Raw genomic sequence first — 21,713 nt, forward strand, 5'->3', positions numbered from 1 at the left:
TTGCTGATCGGAAGGTCGGCGGTTTGAATCTGTGCGGCGGGGTGAGCTCCTGTTGCTCCGTCCCAGCTCCTGCCAACCTAGCAGTTCAAAAGCATGCCAGTGCAAGTAAATAAATAGGTACCACTGCAGTGGGAAGGTAAACGGCATTTCCATGCGCTCTGGCTTCCATCACGGTGTCCTGTTGCACCAGAAGCAGTTTAGTCATGCTGGTCACATGACCCGGAAAGTTGTCTGTGGACAAATGCTAGCTCCCTCGGCCTGAAAGCAAGATGAGCGCTGCACCCCATAATCACCTTTGACTGCACTCTACCATCCAGGGGTCCTTTACCTTTTTACCTACTCTGACTCTCCAGGATTTCAGACAGGGTGTCTCCCCCAGCTCTACCTGGAGATGCTGGGGAATGAACCTAGGACTTTCTGGACATGAAGCTTTGCATCACAAGGAAGCTTTAAATCAAAACCACCAGCAGCTTTCGCAGCCCAATCCTATGCTTATTTATAAAGGAGTCTGTACTCCCGGCCTCCCAGAAACAACATCATGGCAAGGTGGAAAATTATCTGGCCCATCTACTAGACAGAAAAGGAGCAGCTGCTCCAACATTTTTCGCTCTCCATTCCTTTTTGCTTTTGAATTAGACTGTGAGTCTACAGGCAGGGACTGTGCTATTATTTCAATATATGTACAGTGCTCAGAAAATGTAAGGTGCTTTGTAAACAGTAACAGTAGTAAGAATAAAAATAAAAATAAGAATATTGAAGCACTTGGAGTAGTAACAATAATAATAACAATAACTACAACAATAAGTCAGCCCAAGTTCAGTAGCTACAAAGGATTATAGCTTTACAGAGGAACACAGGGAGCTGCTTTATCCGGAGTCATACCGTTGGTCCATTTAGCTTACTATTGTCTAAACTGACTGGCAGTGGCTGTCCAAGCTTGGGGCAGGTGACATTCTCAGCCTGGTTTGGAGATGCTGGGGGTTGAGCTTGGAACCAGTTGCATGCAAGGCTGATGTTCTACCACTGAGCTATGGCCCCTTCCCCAAGTAGATGCACAAAGGATCACAGCCTTCACTTTCCCAGTGAATTGCATCTGAGGGGTGGCAAATCAATGTGAAAAATGGAAGAGTGATATGTAAAAACCCAGGTGCTTTGATTCACATGGCACGTTTGTTCAAGTTACGAAAGTCAGAAATAAAAGATGGTTCCTAGCATTGCTTATGAGAACACCTGAAGACAAGTGACTGTAAGCCCCTTTATTCAGAACGAGTGGTAGGCTCCAGCCCCTACGTGCATCTTTAAGAAACATGAAACATGCACAAACACTTAAGTCTTCCTAAATGCTCAAAATTCTGGACTATCTGCCCCAGCTTCTTCCTGCTCACTAAACCCTGTTGCCTCTTCCACCACCACCACCTCCTCCCAAGCCTCTCCCTCTTCTCCCTCTGAACATGCATAATCATCCCAACACCACTCCCCTGTCTCTGAGCCTTCTTCCCCTGGAGGTTCCCTTGGGGGTTTCCCACCTGGTGCCTCCCCACCCCCACTCCTCTGCATCCAGCCAGTCCATGACACAAGGGATGGAACGACTCCTCTATGAAAATAGGCTGCAGCCACTGGCCTGATCCAGCAGGCTCTTCTTATTTAACACAGGACTTGTCATAGGCTGAGGTTCTTTGAAACCAGGAATAAACTTGGAGGGGAGGGCAAGGGGGGTGAGTTGGGCACTTCACTTGGGCCTCGCTGAAGCTCATCCACATAGTACCAAACCATGGTTTAGTGTCAGGTGAGTACTGAGCTGCTGGATGCTCCCACTTTAAAGAGGAGAAAAGCAGCACTTCAGCCAGCCTTCAGGTCCAGTGATATTAATGCAACACGCTTGCAAACGATTTTCATGAGATTTGGTGTACACGCCATTTGGAAAGACAATGGCATATTTGACAGCACTGGAATGCACCTATTTCTCTGTTATTAAGTACTACTGCATTGGGCAGAGACATATCTATAGATTTACAGTTTCAATTCATATCTTTCTCTGACACTAATTTAAAAAAGTGTACATAAACCGTGAGAAGTGAAGGCTCGTTCACATTCCCAGCTTGTTGCAGTCAGAGAATGCTGGCCTGCGGTCTTTACTCCGACAAGGCCGTTTACTACAAAGTGGGTGATAATAATCACAAGACCAGGAACCGGGCCTTTGCTATGGATATATTGGGCCGTCACCCTCCTCTCATCGCAGTTGGCGTTTCCCACTGTGAAATATGGCAGAGGATCTTCTGACCTGTGTACAACAAAAACAGCTGGGAATAGAGTCTAAAATGCCTTTGTTACCTTTGTTGCACTCGTTGGGAAAAGCAAGTTAGAACTTTTCCACAAAGGAAAGCAGGAAGGAGGCTTCTAAGGAAAAGGTATTAAAGATGCCAGCAGCAAACCAACCTACTTCCAAAATGATAATAATGAGAGCCCCACCTGAGCCTCGCTGGGATCCTTTTCTCCGCTTCAAAGCCTTTTGCAAGATGTCCTTCATGGTGACCTTCATGCTGTCCACCTGGATAAGTGAGAATCCATGTGCAGCATTTCTGCAAGACACAGAAATGGAGAGTGTGACACGCATGCACTTATGTGTATACACACACACACACACACACACACAAACACAAACACACACACACACAAACCCTCACCCACATGTAATATTATCTGGCCTACCTTTTGGCAGATTTGAACAAACTATTAACAGAGACCCTGGCTAGATTTCTCTTTTGGCTGCAAAAAAACTGAAAAGGAAATATCCTCCAATTAAAACATCCTGTCCCACTGCTGTTCTCATGTATTACAATCTTTAATCCGGTTATGTTACGTTATTTATTTATAACTCATTCTTAATTTCCTTATTTTTAGGTACTATGTAGTATATCTTATTTTATATCATTTATGCATTACAACCCACTTTAATGTATTCTGTATGTTAAGATAACTCACTTGAATGGTTCTTAGTTTTATTTTGTTTGGGTCTATGATCACATAATAAAGGATCTGTATCTGTGTCACATGTTATTGCAAAATAGTCACCAGAGGGCAGCTTGCATCAGGAAAAGTCTTAGGACTGTTATCCAGCATTTTAAGGCCAGTGGAGGAGAGGAAGAACAATATACTGAAGGCAAGACAAAACCATGTAGATCAACACCTTCAATTGGACCAGCAAACAATGCAGCTCTTAAAGCAGAGGTTTCACAGAGTTCCCTGAAGCTAATGAGGAGTCTGATTTCATACCAGATCCAAATTCTAGGAGGTCTTTAAAAGTAGCCCCAAGCTGGGCTCTAAATAGAAGGGTCAATGGGTGCACACAGAGCTCAAATGAAGAACGCAGCACTTCTTGAGTTGCAATGCAATTAGAAAACGTGATCCAATTGCATTTCAATTCAGCATGGACTGAGGAATATTGCTTCAGTGCTGAGTTGCCACAAATATGATGCCCTATGCTGCAGTGAGAAATATTTATTGAGACAAAATCCTGAAATTATCTGTGTGCCCACAGATGGGAGCAGGACACAGCTAATTAGGGGGTGTCGTTGAAGTCTGCAATGCCCATGTTTGGATTTGCAGCCAAATCTCAATTTATGTAGAGGTTATGTTCTGGGGATAGAGCATAAAGCCAAAATTGCATATAGTCAAAACATTCTCCCAGCACCTCTGAACACTCTCACCAGGTGAGTGTAATGTTGGGTGGGATTGTTAAGCTGAATTCGCACAAGCTAAATGCACTTAAGCTGCAAATCGACTGACTATGCACTTCGTTGGTATATTAATTTTCATCATCAAACTGAGGTAAGCATGAGTCCTTTGGCTTTGACTGTAGTCTAATCTGCAGAATAACTCCATCCACCCACCTTCTTATTTACTTCTCTGGAAGTGACAGAAGGAGATCCTGTTGGGAGACTTCCCTCCCTGCTATGGCAATGCCTTTTACGACAAAGACTCTAAGAAATGTGGTTCCCAGGGCTCCTGACACCCATACCTAGGTACCCTGGGATAAAACTGGATTTCCCAGGGCCCCTGGTGCCAGGGATGATGGCATGACGGTGTTGCAGCAGGTGAGGCCTCCTTAAGGGGCTCCGATAGGATCACGCTCCCATGATGGAGCCCAAACTGTGGGAAATTGCAGTCAAATGTAGGGACCAAAGAGTTCTGTTCCTAGACTTAGCTAGGTCACGCCCTCTTACCTCCATGAGTGAGGAAGTAAAGCTTCTTCTAGTTCCTTTTCTCACTTTCCCTGCCAACCATGTAACTGACCAGGATGGATGTGTCTGAACTTGCTCCAAGTTCAGGCCACAGGTCTAAAACTATATTGCGTATTTTGCATGCACAAGTAATCAACCTGTGTTCTCCTTGCCGCTGAATGGAACAGTCCATGAATCAGTCCTTTGGATTCAGTAAGTAAAGCTTTTAAACTTACTTAAGTGTGTGTGAACTGTTCAATGCTAGAGGAGTGGGGGGGGGGGGCAAGAGCTTTAAAGTAGATTAAATGGGTTATGCAAAAGGGTTTAATGGCATACATTCCATGCTATACTGCTGCTTAACTTTAATAGTGTTTTAAACTGCTGGGGGCTTTCTCCCACTAGAGAGTATGCAAAGCCCCACATTTTGAATCTAGGCACCCACTCAATTCTTTTGTTAATTACCCAAACATGGATTGAATCTATCCATCTCTACACAACTTGGGTATAGAATACACCTTTAACAAAATCTATTTTAGACTGCTTTGTGCACCCAACAAAGACTCCAATCCCACAAAAGCTCAGGAGGCGATAAAAATATTTGTCTTTAAGGTACCCCACAATGCTGTTGTTTTTGCTGCAACAGATTATGCCAACACATCTGGAGTTTGTCCCCAGTACCTGTCGCTGGGGAATCCAGGTGCAGCTTTCGACCCAGAAGCTCTGCAGAGAAAAATGAGATCATTCTGGCAAGATGTACAAGACTGTCCCAGAAGCAACTTTCAGAGGCTTATTCTTGCTAATTTCTGCCATTTATTTTATAGTGCGTGGCTTTTTCTTTTTAAAAACAGGGTAATTGCTTATTTGTATTGCAATTTTTTTTAAAAAAATAAACAACTACCCTATTAGACCTTCTAAGATCATCAGTAGATAAGCAGGACAGAAATAATAAATTTCTTATTATTTGGAATTAGCTCTAGACATTTCACCAGTGCCCAACACCTTACGTGACAGGAAGAAAAGTAAGTGCACAGTTCTGATCCAACAATAATAGAGAACATGGTCCAAAGACATACTCCTTTTATTTTTAAAAAAATATTTATTAATGACTTTAAAACCGGTTTTGGGAAAATCTGGAATATTTTAGGAGTATATCTTGAGGATTCCTCAATGAGTAGATTATTGTTGTACAGATATAATTCAGTTATATAATTCAGCATGCAAAAGGTCCTAGGTACAGTTCCTGGCATCTCCAGGTACGGCTAGGAAAGAGTCCTTTGTCTGAAACCCTTTAAAAGCCATTGCTAGTCAATATAGACAATACTGAGCTAGATAGGCCCATGGTCTGACTTAGTTTAAGACAGCTTCCTGTGTTCTTATTTAAATCAGCCCTTTATCAGGACTAGAATATTACTTCTTTTTTACAGGAAATGCTGTAGCTCAGTGGTACAGCAGATGCTCTGCATGAAAAAGGCCCAAGGTATGTTCCCTGAAATCCAGAGGCAGGGTTGGGAAAGGCTTATTGACTGATACCCTGGAGAGCTGCTGCCAGTCAGTGAAGACAGTATTGAATTAGATGGATCAATTGTCTCACCTGTTATTACCCTGCATTCCAAGGCACTCCCCTATGTTCTTACTTCAGTTCTGGAAAGCAACCTTCACTGGATCTTTGAAATGCTGTTGGGGCTGAGTTATATGCAGGCAGCATCAGGAGTCAGGGTTAGAACACGCCAGAGCCAGGAAAGGCAAGAGCTGTCCAGGCAAAGTTCCAGCCTGAACAGTAAGCCTTTGCAAGCCCTTCCTGTTGAGAAGACAGGCTGGATGGGTGAAGCCACTGCACTAGCTCAGAGGTCTTCACTGCCCAGTGAGACACTCCAGCCGGTAGTCCTGGTGACTCCCCTCATGGGGCAGCTCTGCACCCAGCAGAGGCATTCTTGGTTCTACTCCGACCAGCCTCAGAAGGGAGTAATATATAAACCCGCTCTCACTTTTTATTTCTCTTTATTTTTGGTCTAATGAATCCAAAGTTGTTCTAACACTTAACAATCACTTGGGGACTTCAAGCTGAAGAACAAGAAGTGCCTATGTAGGCAATTAGAAGTTCATCCTTCCACAATGGTTTATTGAAGCTTCTTTTTAACCTTTTTGAATTGTTTTTAATTTTTTCACACTTTTATTGCATGACTTTTATTATTTTAATGCTGCAATCTGCTTTGATATATTTTTAGGATTTGGTGGTATATAAATATTTTTATAAATAAATAAGGAGGAGGGGGGGAGGATTTGGCTAAAATGCCTATTTAAATATTATTAAGTCTCAATCCTATGCACATTTACATAGGAGTCAGTTCCACTGAGCAAAGCAGGCCTTATTTCCAGTAAAAAGACACAGGATAGTACTTGTAAACTTATTTAATCAATTAAATTTGTAATTCAAAGCCACAAAGTATTTAAATGCAAAAGGCTTTTGGCTGTTTTCCACTCATTCATGATGGCCGCTCGGATGACCCCTTAGGATACTCCCCCAAAAAACCTTCCATGCGTCTGGTGGCTTCACTCCACTGCACACCCACCCACCCCAATTTAATAAACTTTGATGCTTTTTTTACTTTGGATACATACTGAACAGGCCAAATCTTTCTCTGACATTTAAGACAGCTTACACCGGCAAAGTCTGAGAACTCTGCCTGCAGAACACATTGTGGTACTTATTGCAATGCTCAGCCAAAATCCAAAGTAAACATTAAGAAAATGAGTTGAAATGTGGAAGGAAAGCCAAGGTGAAAAGGCATAAGAAGGGGAGAATTAAAATGAAAAATAGGCAGAAGTGGCCAGGGTGTTGTTCTTTAAGTACCACCCCTTGTTTTTTAAGCTTCCACAGGAGGTCATGATGGCCACTAACCTAATGGCTTTCAAAGAGGATTACACAAATTCCCAGAGGAGAAGGCTATCAAATACCAGGTGTTAGAACCTGCAGAAGGGGAGAATTAATATTGACTCAGGTCCTGCTTGTGGGCTTCCAACACGGGGGCATCTGCTTGGCCACTGTGAGAACAGGATTCTGCGCTAGGTGGACCACTGACTTGATCTAGCCTGCACTTCTTACATTCTTATGTAGTTCCTGAAGAGCCGGGAGAAATTTATACCTTCATAAAGAGCACAAGAAGAACCCTGAGGAATCAGACCAAAGGTCCAGCAAATGTTAACTTTTGCACAAAACATTTTAATATCTGTACCTATTTTTAGCACGTTTGTTGCATTTTTAACATCTGCGCACATAAGGAGAGAGCCCTGCTGGAACAGACTAAAGGCACACCTGCTTCAGCATTCTACTTGTAAGAGCCAGGAAAGGCAAATGAATGTTTTTGCCTGGCTGGAATGCATCTTTCAACTTCAATAAGGCCTCTTGCTTGTCTGGAGGGAGGACAGAGAGGAATGTGTAGAACTAGTCTACTGTACAAAGGTTAAGATTTACTCCACCCACTTTAGTCTGCTGGCCCCACCACTCACAGACATTTGGTCCCAGAAGGTCGCCCAGAAGGGAATGTGGCCCCTAGGCTGAGAGAGTTCTTATACGACACTAATCTGAACTAGGAAGCTCCATACAGCCATTCTGACTAATAGTCATCAACAGACCTCTTCCATGGATGTGTCTAGAGCCCTATCCGCGATATATAAAGCAGCATCATACCACTTTAAACAGCCATAACTTGCCCCAAAGAATTCTGGGAGCTGTAGTTAAGGGTGCTGAGAATTGGTAGGAGGTCATGGTTCCCCACACAGCACTACAATTCCCAGAGTCCCCTAAGTTTGATTGTTAAAGAACTCTGGAAATTGTAGCTTTTTGTAGGGGAATAGGGGTTTCATAACAGTTCTCAATACCTGTAACCAACTACAGTTCCCAGCTTTCTTTAGGTGAAGAAGCCATGACCATTTAAAGTGGTATGGCACTGCTTTAAAAGTAAAGTGCAGATGGGGCTTTTCTCACTCTTAAAGCTGTCTAAGCCTATATTTGCGACACCACAGCAACAGATTCTACACAAGAAAAGCAAGCAGCGAAGCTTTTCACTGTACTGAACCACTTCCAAGATTTTGGTAATGGGGGAATTTTGTATTTGAATATTGGACCATCTAAACAAACAAACACACCTAGCATGCCAGCGAGAAGGGTTTAGTTAGCTCAGCCTTCTTCCTGACATGCTAGTTCGTCACCTCTACATGCACTCTACATGCATTCCTCACTCCCCATAAATAGCCAGAAAGTGTCCAGAAAAGAGTTACAACTTGGATCCTCTGAACTGGCCCTAAATGAAGAGTCTCTGAGCTACCAGGGATGCGAGTGGGGGGCAGCTCTATGAGGAGGCACAGGGAACAGCTATCAGTGGCTAGCAGCCATTGCCAGAAGCAGGATGCATCTGAATGACAGTTGCTGGAACGCACGAGAGGGTAGAGTGCTGCCTCCCTCAGTTCCTACCCGTGGGCTTCTGTGCAGAGAGGCACCTTCCCTGAACACTCCCTGCAAAAAAAGATAGAACCCCATTTCCGAGAGTAAAAACACCACAGCCCCCTGCTAAAGCCTGCCTTAGCTCGAGTCTGCCTGTGCTCTGTGAGCAACATGGCCTGAAAGCTGTCAAGTTAATTGCTCTGAGCACTCCGTTACTGAATCATGGCTGAACCCCAGCCATCCTTTACCTCAGAACCTGGAGCCCATCCCAGAACCAATCTTTAAAAGTTTATTTTACTGATCAAAGTAAAATAAGAAAGACAAAAAAGCGGGGAGGGAAGCACAGGCCAAGGAGCTGGGGGTTGGTGGAGGAGAGGAGAGGAGAAAGCCCTGCGTTTGACTATATTTAGTGGAACTATTTGAGTAAGTGAGGCCCTGGCAACGGCTGCAGAATATAACGTGCAGCCTGAAATTGTAAACGCCGGGATGTTTGTTCTGGAGCCTGGCCAGACAGGGCCATGATGTCGGTCTTCCAAGAGTTGAGGGATGACAAGCTTTGGAAGGGCCAGGGAGCGGCAAGGGAGGGAGGTGTTGTTGGAAGGGGGGGGGAGAGACACAGCACCAGGACATCCAGTGCCTGCAGTGATTCCCGAAGATGTCCTGGGCAGAAACCACAGTCCTTGCCTTTTCAGGCGTACATGGGAATATTGGCACTGCCTCCTTCCTGTCTTCCTGGTGTGCTCTCTACACTCAGATCTCTCCTTCTGGTTCAGGTTTTCCTCATTGTGCCATTAATCCTTACCTCTTTTGCTTGTTTACGCCCCTTTCCATTTTCCCATTAGAACTGGGATTCTTTATCTCTTCCTAGATGTTGCACAATACAGTATTATCTTGTTGTTGGAAACAAAACCCCAAACTCTTTAAAATGGCACCTTCTCTTTTTCACCTTCTTTTGCCCCAACCACCATCTTGAGATCACGCAGCCAACAGGAGTTCCTGTCTCTGTCAAGGGTAGCCAACTTGGTCTAGTACAAAGCATGAGATCTGAACCATTCTCTGCAGGCTCCCCATACCTTAGAAACATCTTGCCTCTGTTATTGTGACTTGGTGATGGGCCTTCTGCTACAGAAGCCTACTGCTTCCACCACTAGCGGAGGTCAAAGTGCAGCATAGCTACAAGGCCAAACACAGGAAAATACACTTTAGTGGTAGAGAACTTGCTTTGCATGCAGAACATTCCATGTTCAATTCCTGGTTTCTTCAGGAAGGGCTGGGAAAGGCTGCCGACTAAATCCCCAGAGAGTCAGTCTGTATGGAGACTGTCAGTATAGAGTTGGTCAGAATAGAGAATACTGACTAGGATAAGGCCAAAGATCAATTAATTCACTGTCCTGTTCTCACAATTGCCAACTGGATGCCCTGAAGGCAAGCTCACAAGCCAGACCAGAGCACAAAACCTCTCTCTCCTCCAGTGGTTTCCAGCAACTAGGATTCAGAAACATTACTGCCTCAGATTATGGAGGCTAGTACCATTGTAGCTAGTAGCCTTATTCTCCACGAATTTTTTCAATCCTCTTTTTAAGCCATCTAGGCTGGTGGCGAGTTCCATAGTTTAACTCTGCACTCGGTGAAGAAGTACTTTTTCTTATCTGTCCTGAATTTTCCAAAACTGTCAGTTTCACTGGATGTCTGCAAGTTCTAGAGTTTAGACACAGGGAGAAACTCTTCTCTATCCACTTTCTGCACGCCATGCATAATTTTATAACCTTCTATCATGTCACCTCTTAAATCACCTTTTCTCTAAACTAAAAAACAAACAAACTCAAATGCTGCAACCTTTGTATCCCTATGATCATTTTGCTTGTGGTTTTCTTCCCCCTCTAACCCAGTAACTGTTGCTGCACCTTGTGAAAGTGAGTTCCACAGGTTACCTGCAGTGTGCAAAATTTCCCTTCCTCATGTCAATCCCAAACTTTCGGCCAATCATTTTACCCTGAGCTACAGTATTATGAGAGAGGGATTGGATGGGGTGGGATGGGAGAAGAGAGGTCTCAGTCTCAAATGTAATGTGGATTGAGTATTGCCTCACCCATTAAAAATCCATGCCATCTCTATTTTTCTTGTTGTTTGTTTATTATTTTTTTAAAAAAAGAAATTAGACCAAGGGAAGAAAACCCCCTACAGCTGGCTTCCTTCTAACCCTCTTCCCTCCCAATCATTTTACGAAAACATACCTGGGTGACAAGGTTAAATCAAGCAAAGGAAAATCCCTGGCACTTATCATCCGCCGGCATTACTGATAAATTGCGTGGTGGAGGAATAAAGGATTACCTTCTGTATTTTTTCATTACACTTTTCTTTTGTTACAGAATACATAAATCCATTGTGGCACAATGTAATATGTATCATCGCGCTACACCTGTGGACGCTTCATAGCGGCTGCCATGTCTGTGCAGTCAGGAATGATGAGTGAACCCCCCGTGAATGTTAATGATAGTGATCATTCTGAGGTAACTTGGCTTTCCATCTTCCTTTACAGCCTCGACGCCGGAGCCAGGGTGGCAAGGTTCAGGAGAGGGAAAATGGGGACGGAAGGGGGGGGGGGGAGAAGCAGGAGAGAGAGAGAGAGAGAGAGAGAGAGAGAGAGAGAGAGAGAGAGAAGCAAGGAGAACGTCCACACCTCAGGAGGAAAAATGCACACCCGCTCACCCTTAGGCCTGGCTTGGGCAAATCCATTAATGCTTGAAGGGAAAAGAAGAAAGGGGGGGGGAGAGAGGGGAGGGGGAGACAAGAGGCTGATTCTTCGCCTTTCGTCTCTAAGGCAGTGGGGAAACTTTTTCATGATTGCTGCATTCACCATGGGCCTGCTGTTGGTGGAGACAGTATTGGATAGGGAAAGGCCAACCAAGGCCCTGTGTCTGCACTATGCATTCAAAGAAGTATCACACCACTTTAAACAGCTATGGCTTCCCCCAAAGAGTCCTGGGAACTGTAGCTTCTTAAGTGTACTGGGGGTTGCTAGAAAGCCCCTATTGCCCTCAGAGAGCTACAATTCCCATAATTCTGTAGGAAGAGGGGTGAATTGTTTAACCACTGCCCCCCCCCAGTTACTATTTCAGTCAACTAACTTCCTGGCAGAGGTGCAGTGATCCTGGGTTGCAGACCCATTACTGCTTCTCCAGCATTCTACACCCACCTGATCTGAATGAAAGGAGAACCACTGAGAAGTAGTCTTCCTACCCTTTGATTTCAGCCAATCAGAGTGAAGATAGGTGAGTCAGCCAGTGAGGATATTGGTTCCTAGGGTCACTCTGGAGAAGGTGTGCGGGAATAATACTGAGGAGGAAGAGTTCTGTATACACCAAAGCTAAGCATTTGGGAATACTGAAAATGCAAGGCACTTCAGTTTCAGAAGAACAGTGTGCAAGAAAAATACAACTTACGCCACTCTGGGGGGAAAAATATTTGAGCACTACGTATCGTTTGCCCATATATGTGCACATAAAATAATATATCTGGCTAAAAAGGTGACACAGAGAGATCTGGATTGATCATTGCAATGCACCCCTAATTATTATCATAGTATACCGTATTTTTCGTCCCATAGGATGCACCTAGTTTTTTGGGGAAACAGAACCAGGTCGAGGTTCTGCTGCGCCTCCCTGCTGTCCCCCGAGCTTGTGGGGCTGGCCGACGTCTGCCCGGCGCGAAGGGCGTTCTGCTTCAGGGTGCCCCTCGCGCTGGGTGGCAGGCTGCTATCCGCAGCGTGGGGAGCCTTGCGGGGAACTCCTGCAAGGCTCCCCACGCTGCGGATGTCTGCCTGGCGCGGGGGGGGCGCTCTGCTTCAGGGAGCCCCTCGCGCCAGGCGGCAGGCTGCTATCCGCAGCGTGGGGAGCCCTGCGGGGAACTCCTGCAGGGCTCCAACACGCTGCAGATGTCTGCCCGGCGCGGGGGGCGCTCTGCTTCAGGGCGCCCCTCGCGCTGGGCGGCAGGCTGCTATCCTCAGACTAGACATCCCTGCGGGACCTCCTGCAGGGCTGCCTAGGCTGCGGATGTGTTCCCGAAGCGCCAGGCACTCTGCTTTCAGGGCGCCCGACGCTCCGGGAAGCAGGCTGCTATCCGCAACCTAGACATCCCTGCGGGACCTCCCACAGGGCTGCCTAGGCTGTGGATGTCTTCCTGAAGCATGGAGGGCGAGAGGGGTCGGTGCGCACCGACCCCTCTCGCTCTCCAAGCTTCAGCAAAAGCCTGCATTCGCCCCATAGGACGCACCCAGATTTCCCCTTCATTTTTGGAGGGGGAAAAGTGCGTCCTATAGGGCAAAAAATACGGTAATTATAATAATATTGTATGCTCTGAGGAGTGTTCCTGGCTGCTGCTGAAACATGGGCAACCAGTTTCTGGGCTGGATTCAGAACCACACCCAAACTGCAAACCTAAGCAGATGTTTCTAAACAGAGGTTGGATGGCCATCTGTCAGAGATTCTTTAGCTGTGATTCCTGAACTAAGAGGGGATTGACTTGATGATCCTTTGGATCCCTTCCAAGTCTACAATTCTACGATTCAATGGGTGTGCAACCCCATCCAAAATAGATTGAACCTCTATTCCCTGATCTGCCTTGTGACTGACCAGGAGCACCCCTGCCTTGTCTGGATTTGGCTTCAGTTTATTAGCTCACATCCAGTCTTTTACCAAGATCAGGCAGAGATACAGAACTTGGAAAAGCTTCATTGGTTTTAGAAGGGACATAAGAAGCTGCCTTATACTGAATCAGACTACTGGTCCATCCAGCTTCGGGATGTCTACAATGGCAGGCAGTGGCTCTCCAGGGTTTCCACAGCCCTACCTGAAGACACCAGGGAATGAGCCTGGGGCCTTCTGCATGCAATGCAGCTGCTTTATAACTGAGCTGTAGTCTGGCAGGTGAAGCTGAGAGTCAAGGACTGTCCCTAAGTCATCCTCATGACTGCAACCAGGATTTGAAACCAGGTCTCTTTTGCCTAACTCTTGCCAATGTTCTACCTGTTACACCACCCTGGCTTTCCAGGACCATGGAAGAGGAGTAGAGCAGCCCCTTCTAAACACCCATGTCCCAGTTTACCAGATATGCTTATGTGGCAGTGTATGCTCAGTTAGGACTTGGCTTGAAAAATCCCACTTGATGAGAGCAGCTTGCCGGGGGAGCTTAGCGCTTGACATTGGACAGACAAAACTCCTTTTTGTCCCGGCCGATTGTCTTCCAAAAGCCATCAGCTCACTAGACTAATGGCCGCATTCAAAGCCAGGATGGCTGCCCTTCCGTCTTCTCCTTGTGTAACTTTGCCAGAGTCCTTGGAACTTGCCAAATTCGGTCATGCCTGCTTAGCTCGCTCGACTGATTGTGCCAGAAAAGAAAATAAGACACAGATGTATTTGAGCGCTTTGAGATGCCAGTAAGAGAGACAGCTAATGGCTTCATTTCGACCCTCCCCTACCAGCTGGGCACAGGTGGGGGGGATAATGAGGTGCCTCTCCCTAATCAAACTCAATTATTTACTACTCTCCATAACCACAAAGACATTCATTCTCGCCTTGAAATATCAAACGGACGTTCCAACCTCTGCCACCAGGTATTTCTAAACAAACTCTGGTGGCTGCTGGTTTGCCTTGGCAGGACTTTTCAAGAGAACAAAGTTCGGCAAAGTGCTTCCTGCCAAAGCATGCCATGCCAGAACTGGCAACCACCAAGCGGGGCTTTGTCATTGTTAGCTTGGCTGACCATGTTGTATTCAAGAACAAATTCAGCACAATGCACGGACAGGCTTCAGACATCAGAAGCAGCAGTAATCGGCAACCAGAGGCCTCGATGGCCCTAACTCGTTTGCTGACATGGATGCTTCAGATGGCACAGAATGAGCAACTGCTTAAGAACCTAAGAGCTGCTGGATCAGGCCAAAGGCCCATCCAGCTCAGCATCCCGTTCTCAGCAGCCAACCAGATACCTATGGGAAATCTGCAAGCAGGACCTGAGCATAAGAGCCCTCTCCCCTTCTGTTGCTTCCAGCAACTGGTATTCAGAAGCATTCCTGCCTCCAACAGTAAAAGTAGCTTTATTATATCAGTTTTCTAGTGTTTGGTCATGAGGTTGTTGTTGTCTTTTTGCCTATAAAGGCCTAAGCAGCTTAGGCCCCAATGTACATTCAAGTCTGCCTTCCGCTGAACTGCAAATCTCTTAGGCCTCTTGAAAATGCCACTGGGCCAAGTTTTCAATCTCTGGATCTATCAGAACCTTACGCACTTACACACACACACACACACACAGCTGGCAGACCAAAGCCATCCATCCTCCCCCCCACCGCCCCTTAGTGACTTCTGTCATTTCAAGACAGACACATGGAAAGCCTCAACTTCTCCCCAGACACAGTCCCTGCCAAGGGAGAAACAGAGTCAGATTTGCAAGCACTGAGTTATGCGGATGACGTTTGTTCTGTCCTTAGGGCCAGAAACTCTTCAGGACAGTGAAAATGTGTGCAGCTGAAACAAAATGGAAAGTACAATTCTGCATACAAACACACACATATGCATGGAATCTGCATATATGCAATGACGACAAAAAGAGCCAGTGAACAAGCGATGAGCATATGGATGGAATTTGGAATACATTTAAATCCATGCTGTTGGGTTTTCCAGCACTTGAGCAAATGATTAGTCCTATGAGATTTAAACCCCCATCAATGCTGTCTTTGAATCGGACGCCATGCTTTTGTCCTTCAAAGCAAGCCCATTTAGAATCAGATTCTGAAATGGAAGCTGGTGTGTGAACTTATGAGCAGGCTACATGACTTTTTTTTAAAAAAATAACAAAAATATTACAGCATTATTTTTGCTAAGTAGAGAAAGAGAGTACACAAGAACTTAAGATGAGGCTGCTGATCAGGCCTATCTAGTCCAGCATTCTGTTCTCACAGTGGCCAAACAGACGTGTGGGAAGCTCACAAGAGCACTCTGCCTACCTGTGATTCCCAGCAACTGATATTCGGAGGCATACTGCCTCTTACAATGGTGATACGGTGCCTCTGACAATGTATGCTGCCCCGAGGGTAGGAAAGAAGTTAATAGTAAATTAACCCTGAAATATGGAAAGCAGCATCCTGGTGGTCTTGAGGAAGACCATGGCTGTTCCCCCTGAGCAACCTATTGAGTATTTATCCTGATCTGTTTGCTGGGAGATTAGTTGACAACTGACTATTTAATGAGGATTTATCCCAATCTGTTTGTGGGGAGCTTAGGTGCTGCCGCATCAGAGTGTTATCCCATGCTTCCTAGTGCTTTTGCCGTCACTATTCTTTAGTGCAAAAAAGTCAGCTCTTTTGGGAAAGCAGACTTGTTGTGCGAGTTCTGCCAAACCACCATAGTACAGTGGTGCCTTGCAAGACGAAAAGAATCCATTCTGTGATTCTCTTCGTCTAGCGTTTTTTTCGTCTTGTGAAGCAAGCCCATTGATGGATTAGCAGATTAGCGCTATTAGCGGCTTTTAGCGGCTTATCTGCTGATAGGATCAGCTGATAAGCGGCTTAGAAAAAAAAGGGGGGGGAGGAAAAAAACCCAGCAGGAACTCGCAAGACATTGTCGTCTTGCGAAGCAAGCCCATAGAAGATTTGTTTTGCAAAGCACCTCCAAAACAGAAAACTCTTTTGTCTAGCGAGTTTTCCGTCTTGCGAGGCATTCGTCTTGCGGGGCACCACTGTAACACCATCTCAGTTTGCCAGTCAGTGTAGGACTGAATCCCCCCTGAAACCAGTGACTGTCTGGAAGTGTCCCATGCACCAAGATTGTTAAGGAAATAAAGAAAGAGGGATAGAGAAGGAAGGGGGAAGCTGTTGTGCAAACTCACATCCGGACGAAGAGGGACTGCTTGGCTGCCAAGCCGGGTGAGGAGTATTTCTCTACCAGTGCCAGTGTGCTGAAGCCGAACTTGTGGATGGGCTCATTGCAATCCAAGGGTGGGAAGTCTGTGTCAACCTCACCATCGTCCTCAGCAATGTGGAGGCAGTAAGCGCTGACATTTTCACTGCAGCAAATGAAAGGAAGAGTGTCTCAGGTTGAGGTTTAATAAATTTGTATATTGCTTTCCACTATTAAAAAAAAAGTTTAGCAAGGGAGAAGGCAGCTGGTTTGCACTCAGTAATGCGCAGTAATTTTTTCCTCAAAGGTACTTTCAAGTGTACAGAGTGCTTGGATGTTTTATTTTGCCATTATGGTTAATAGCCATGGATAGACCTCTCCACCTTTTACAGACCCCTGAACTAATGGCATCACTGCTTCTCGTGGCATTAGGAACTTCCTGGTTCAAATTTCACCTCTGCCACAAATTCACTATTTATGGTGGTAATGATGCTGACCTACAGTACAGGATTGTCATAAGGAGTACTGATACAATGTAGGGTGTTCAAGGTACTTCACATAAAGAACTTCACAGAATTATTATGTGATTTAAATGATTAAAAAATAATACTCATACTGCAAGGGTCAGAGAATGGAAAATGGAAATGGAAAATATGCTTATTGGAAATGGGCAATACTTCAAATTTTCCGAAATGATCCAACTTAAGATAATGTCAAACTGTATGCACTGTTAAATGCATTCCCTGCTGAAACACTAGAGGCTCCATCTGCACTGGCATCCTGCCGGCTTTTGAAGACACACCTTGTTTACACAGGCATTCCCTTGATCTTTCAACCAGAGTCTCCTGTTCTAATTGCTTTACTGTTTTAACAGGATTGTTTTATTGCATATTTTAATTATAGGTATGTGTATTTTAATAATTGTGCCATTGGTTTTTATACTTATAAAGCAGCTTAGAAGCCTATACTGGTATTAAGAGGCATATAAATAAAAAAAAACCTAATGGGTTGACTTACCCGCTGCCTTGCGGGACATCTTCAGGAGAAGAAAAGAAATAAACCCTACATAAATACAGAATGGAGTCCCTAAGGCAGTTGGATGCTGTCTTATACGCCTCCTTCCAGCAATTTCTTCCAGCTGGTGCCAAATGTATTGCTCTGCTTTCCTTTGACCATGCCAGCGATGCTGGGAGGGGGGGGGGTCTTGTTATCTCGGGAACCTAGGACCTTCATACACACTGCCCAAGCTTGCACCCTGGAGAGGTCACTTCAGTGCTGCTAACAAAGCAAAAACAATGCAGGAGGCAGCAGTTATGAGTTACTGGTCTCTGCAGCCACAGCAGAGCTGTGATTCTCCAACACTTTGACTTCAGCCCCAGAGGCACACTCCATTGTCTCTCAAGACAACTAGGTTGTTTCCAACTACTCAGAGTAGACCCACTGGAATAAATGGATTTAAGTTAGTCATGTCTATTATTATCAGTGGTCTACTCTGAGTGGGACTAGCATTGGCTACAACCTACTATTACTTTTTAATTACTCTTTTTATTTTTTATTTTAAAAAACTCTTTCCTGATCAATCCACTGGTTCTCTGTCGCCACTTTACCAGTATTCTGTTTCATTCCAGCATGGCATGGAAGATCTGCCTAAATGTTTGGCGTCTGGCAGGAGGGATTCTAAACTCAGCTGGGTGAATTTGGAAGTTTTAATTGCTTGACTGATGCTTAAATTAATTAATAGCAAAGCGCATGCTAATTGTTTAATTGGTCGCTTGATCTATATAGATCATTTTTCTGTGTGTGGAATTAAATGAGTTGATTTACAAAGTTTATTGATTGGATGCGACAGTGAATTATTTCACCGACTACCTGATTTGCAATTTTCCCAATTAATCTGCATACCTTGGGTTGCAACTCAGCTCACCCAAGAGCGCTTACTACGGGTGATCCATCCGCACACTGTCATGGCTAAAGTATTTATTATATCAAACAAGTAATAATGACACATTAAAGTTAATGTAACCTGCACGTTGGATAAACTGATGGCTAACGAGGAAGTAATCCCACTCTGTTGGCCTGTTGTAAACATTACGGTTTTGTTGCAGGGGCATTTGAAGGACTTGCTATTACTTTGTGTAACAGTTTACATGGAGTTCAAGAGGACAGTGGTACAAAAAACCCCCACACTGGGATCAAAAAGTAATAGCAACTGCAGAACTCATCAACTGCTCACAAAAGATGGCTTTTATTATGCAATGGAATATCAGGATTGTGAAGAAGGTTGAATCCTGGAGGAGAAGAAACACTCTAAACACAGAGGTTAAGGGGAAGAAACCTTTAATACAGGGCCAGGCACCGCTGCTTCCATTGTAGCAAGTCAATCAAGTCACTTTTACAATATTTAAAAAATATCTTTCAATGGTATAATAATAATAATAATAATAATAATAATAATAATAATAATAATAATAATAATAATTTATTTATATCCCGCCCTCCCCAGCTGAAGCTGGGCTCAGAGCCGCTAACAATCCTGCCTAATGATGGAAGCAGATATGTATAGGGCTGGGGTGTGTTTACATCTTGAACTGGGACTCCCAAGCAATCAGGCTTAGGCACTTCCTGTGCTATCTCTGCTCTGTTCCTGCTGCAAGTCTAGGAAGCAGAGCTCTATGGTTCAAGAGCACCACCTAGACTGCGGTACCAGGATGTCTGGTCACAATCAGCCGAACTCCAAAGGCCAATCCTGAGACCAGGTTCTACAAAGCCTCTGTACTTTTGCCCTCACTCTGAGTTAGCTTATCTGTGAAGTGATCTCTGGAGGGAGGACCCTCCCTATCCCATTTGTGCACTTCCCAAGTCTTTTGATTGTGGGCAACTTTTCATGCACAATAAGAAGCAGCACTCCTCAGTTATGTTAGAAGTTTGGGAAGCACAGCTTTATTTGACCCACAGTTGTGAAAGAGTGGTTAAAAAGCCCATTGGACATGAATATGTAAGCAGTGTCGGTGACACTGAAGTAGATATGATTTATCTTTTTTAAAAACAAACAAACAAGACACCCAAAAAGGGAGAGCATCTCAAAATGATGATTCATTTATACAACACTGGCTTCATATGCTTGTCATTACATGGAACCCAGTAATTTAATTGAAAGAGAAATAGATATAGATGTATGCATAGCTTGGAAGGAAATATTGATAAATGTGGAGGTGTTCCAGCAAGATTTATCTGTAAAAAAAAAAAATATTGATGTGGAAATCCATTTCATTATGCAAAAGTGGCTGCTGGGGGGGGGGGGGAGAGAAAGAGAGAGAGAAGGATGAGGGGGAAGGGATGGAGAAGAAAGCAGAAAAAGAAAGGGCCTACTTGAGTTTGGGTTCCCGTCCTTCACTCGTGTACTGCCAGCAGATGAGCCCAATCAAGTCATGCACCTTGGCATTGGCGATGGTCACCACAGTCATGGGCTGCAGTTTGTCCTGGTTTGTGTGCAGCGGGAGGTAGACATCAATGATTTTGGTTGCAGTGGTGCCAATATGGCCCTGTCAGGAGAAGAGATTTCAATATACATATATAGAGAGGGAGGGAGGGAGGGAGGGAGGGAGGGACAACAGATAGACATGATTTGGCAAGGAGTGACTAGACAAAATAGAAAAGGTTGCTTTCCAGCTCAGGGTGGGTGACTGACATGTATGGTTGCCTCGTGGTTATCTTGTGCTTGAAAAAGACCACAATTCTGCAACCTAGATTCTGCGATCCCAATTCAGCAGTGAAAGATGGACCCTGCAATGTGCATGAATTATGCATACCTGAGTCATTTCACTTGTTTCACATAATTTATTCTGCTTTTCCTTTTATGCAATGGGAATACGGGAACATACAGACATAGGAAGCTGTCTTATACCAAGTCAGACCATTGACTTGGTCCATTGGTCCATCTAGCTCAGAAATGCCTACACTGACTAGCAATGGCTATCCAGTGTTTCAGACAGAATTCCCTTTCAGCCGCACTTGGAAATGCTGGGGATAGAATCTGGGGACCTTCTGCATGCAAAGAAGGTGCTCAACCATCGTGCTACAGGCCTTCCCATATACAGTGGTACCTCGAGTTACAGACGCTTCAGGTTATAGACACTTCAGGTTATAGACTCCACTAACCCAGAAATAGTACTTCATGTTAAGAACTTTCCTTCAGGATGAGAAAAAAAATTGTGCGGCGGCAGCAGGAGGCCCCATTAGCTAAAGTGGTACCTCAGGTTAAGAAAAGTTTCAGGTTAAGAATGGACCTCCAGAATGAATTAAGTTCTTAACCCAAGGTATCACGGTATACGATTTGGATATCCACATACAACTTGCCACTTCCACAGAATAATTCCAGAGAGGTAGGTAACTGGCTGATAGGACAACTGCAATTCCTCAGGTCAGAGGGGGGGCCGCCACACAGAACAGTCGCCAGCTGCCTGTGCTGTGTGCCCCCTACCTGGCCTGCCCCACCTCCCACACCATACCTCCCGTTGCTATGAACTAATGCAATTGCTTCCCACTCCTGTTTTCCCAGTCCTCTCCTCCCAGGCATATTTTTTCAAGTAAAACACCACCACCCCTGAATTTAAAACACCCAAGTTTAAAGCCCAGCCTCATTAAAACAATAATCTTACCTCAAGTGAGGCTGGTCCACGTCCTCGCTCCACCCCCAAAGGGATGACCCCCTTTGGTTTCGCCCCTTCGGGGGCGGCCCCATCCCCAAGGCTGGCTGGCTTTATAGTGCTGCTGGGGCACTTTAAGCTGGGTCAGCAGATGTTATCAATGCAGCCTGCCCACCCAGGGTCATAACCCCAGCACTACTCTCAGCAGCATGTATGCAGGTCCAGACAGATTGAGGTCCAAGCAGAAGCAGGTATGAGAAATATTTGGCCCTCCAGATGTTGCTGAACAACAACTTCTACCATCCCTGACCATTTGGCCATGCTTGGTAGGGTTGATGGGAGATGTAGTTCAACAACATCTGGAAGCCCAAGGGTCCCTCATCTGTTTTAGCTTAACCAAGCAGTTTTATTTACTGTGGCAGGACCCTCACTCTAGTCTCTAGTTAAAGAAATAAAATTATCATTAACAGTTTCCATAAGCACAGTGTGCTTCACAGAAATTCTACATCGCAAAATATAT

General features: G+C 45.0%; 1 protein-coding gene across 17 annotated transcripts in view; it reads right to left on the bottom strand.

The window, feature by feature from the left end:
- The window catches only part of MAPKAP1 (MAPK associated protein 1), a 180,283-nt gene that overhangs the window by 87,682 nt on the left and 70,888 nt on the right, over positions 1–21,713 (bottom strand). For 10 of the 17 annotated variants that reach the window (XR_014521594.1, XR_014521595.1, XR_014521596.1 and 7 more), the window contains exons 5-7: positions 19,917–20,089; positions 16,537–16,713; positions 2,470–2,579 (exon numbers count right to left, since the gene is read on the bottom strand). Coding sequence is in view for 9 of the 17 variants with exons in the window: in XM_083485910.1 (XP_083342036.1) it covers positions 2,470–2,579; positions 16,537–16,713; positions 19,917–20,089 (460 nt within the window). In the remaining 8 variants the exon portion in view is untranslated. Of the gene's footprint in view, positions 1–2,469; positions 2,580–4,898; positions 4,941–16,536; positions 16,714–19,916; positions 20,090–21,713 lie in introns of all 17 variants that reach the window. The other 7 variants (XR_014521597.1, XR_014521598.1, XR_014521599.1 and 4 more) reach the window with 1 other exon arrangement.

This window comes from Podarcis liolepis, assembly GCF_965112155.1.
Source record: "Podarcis liolepis genome assembly, chromosome: Z".
NCBI lineage: Eukaryota > Metazoa > Chordata > Lepidosauria > Squamata > Lacertidae > Podarcis > Podarcis liolepis.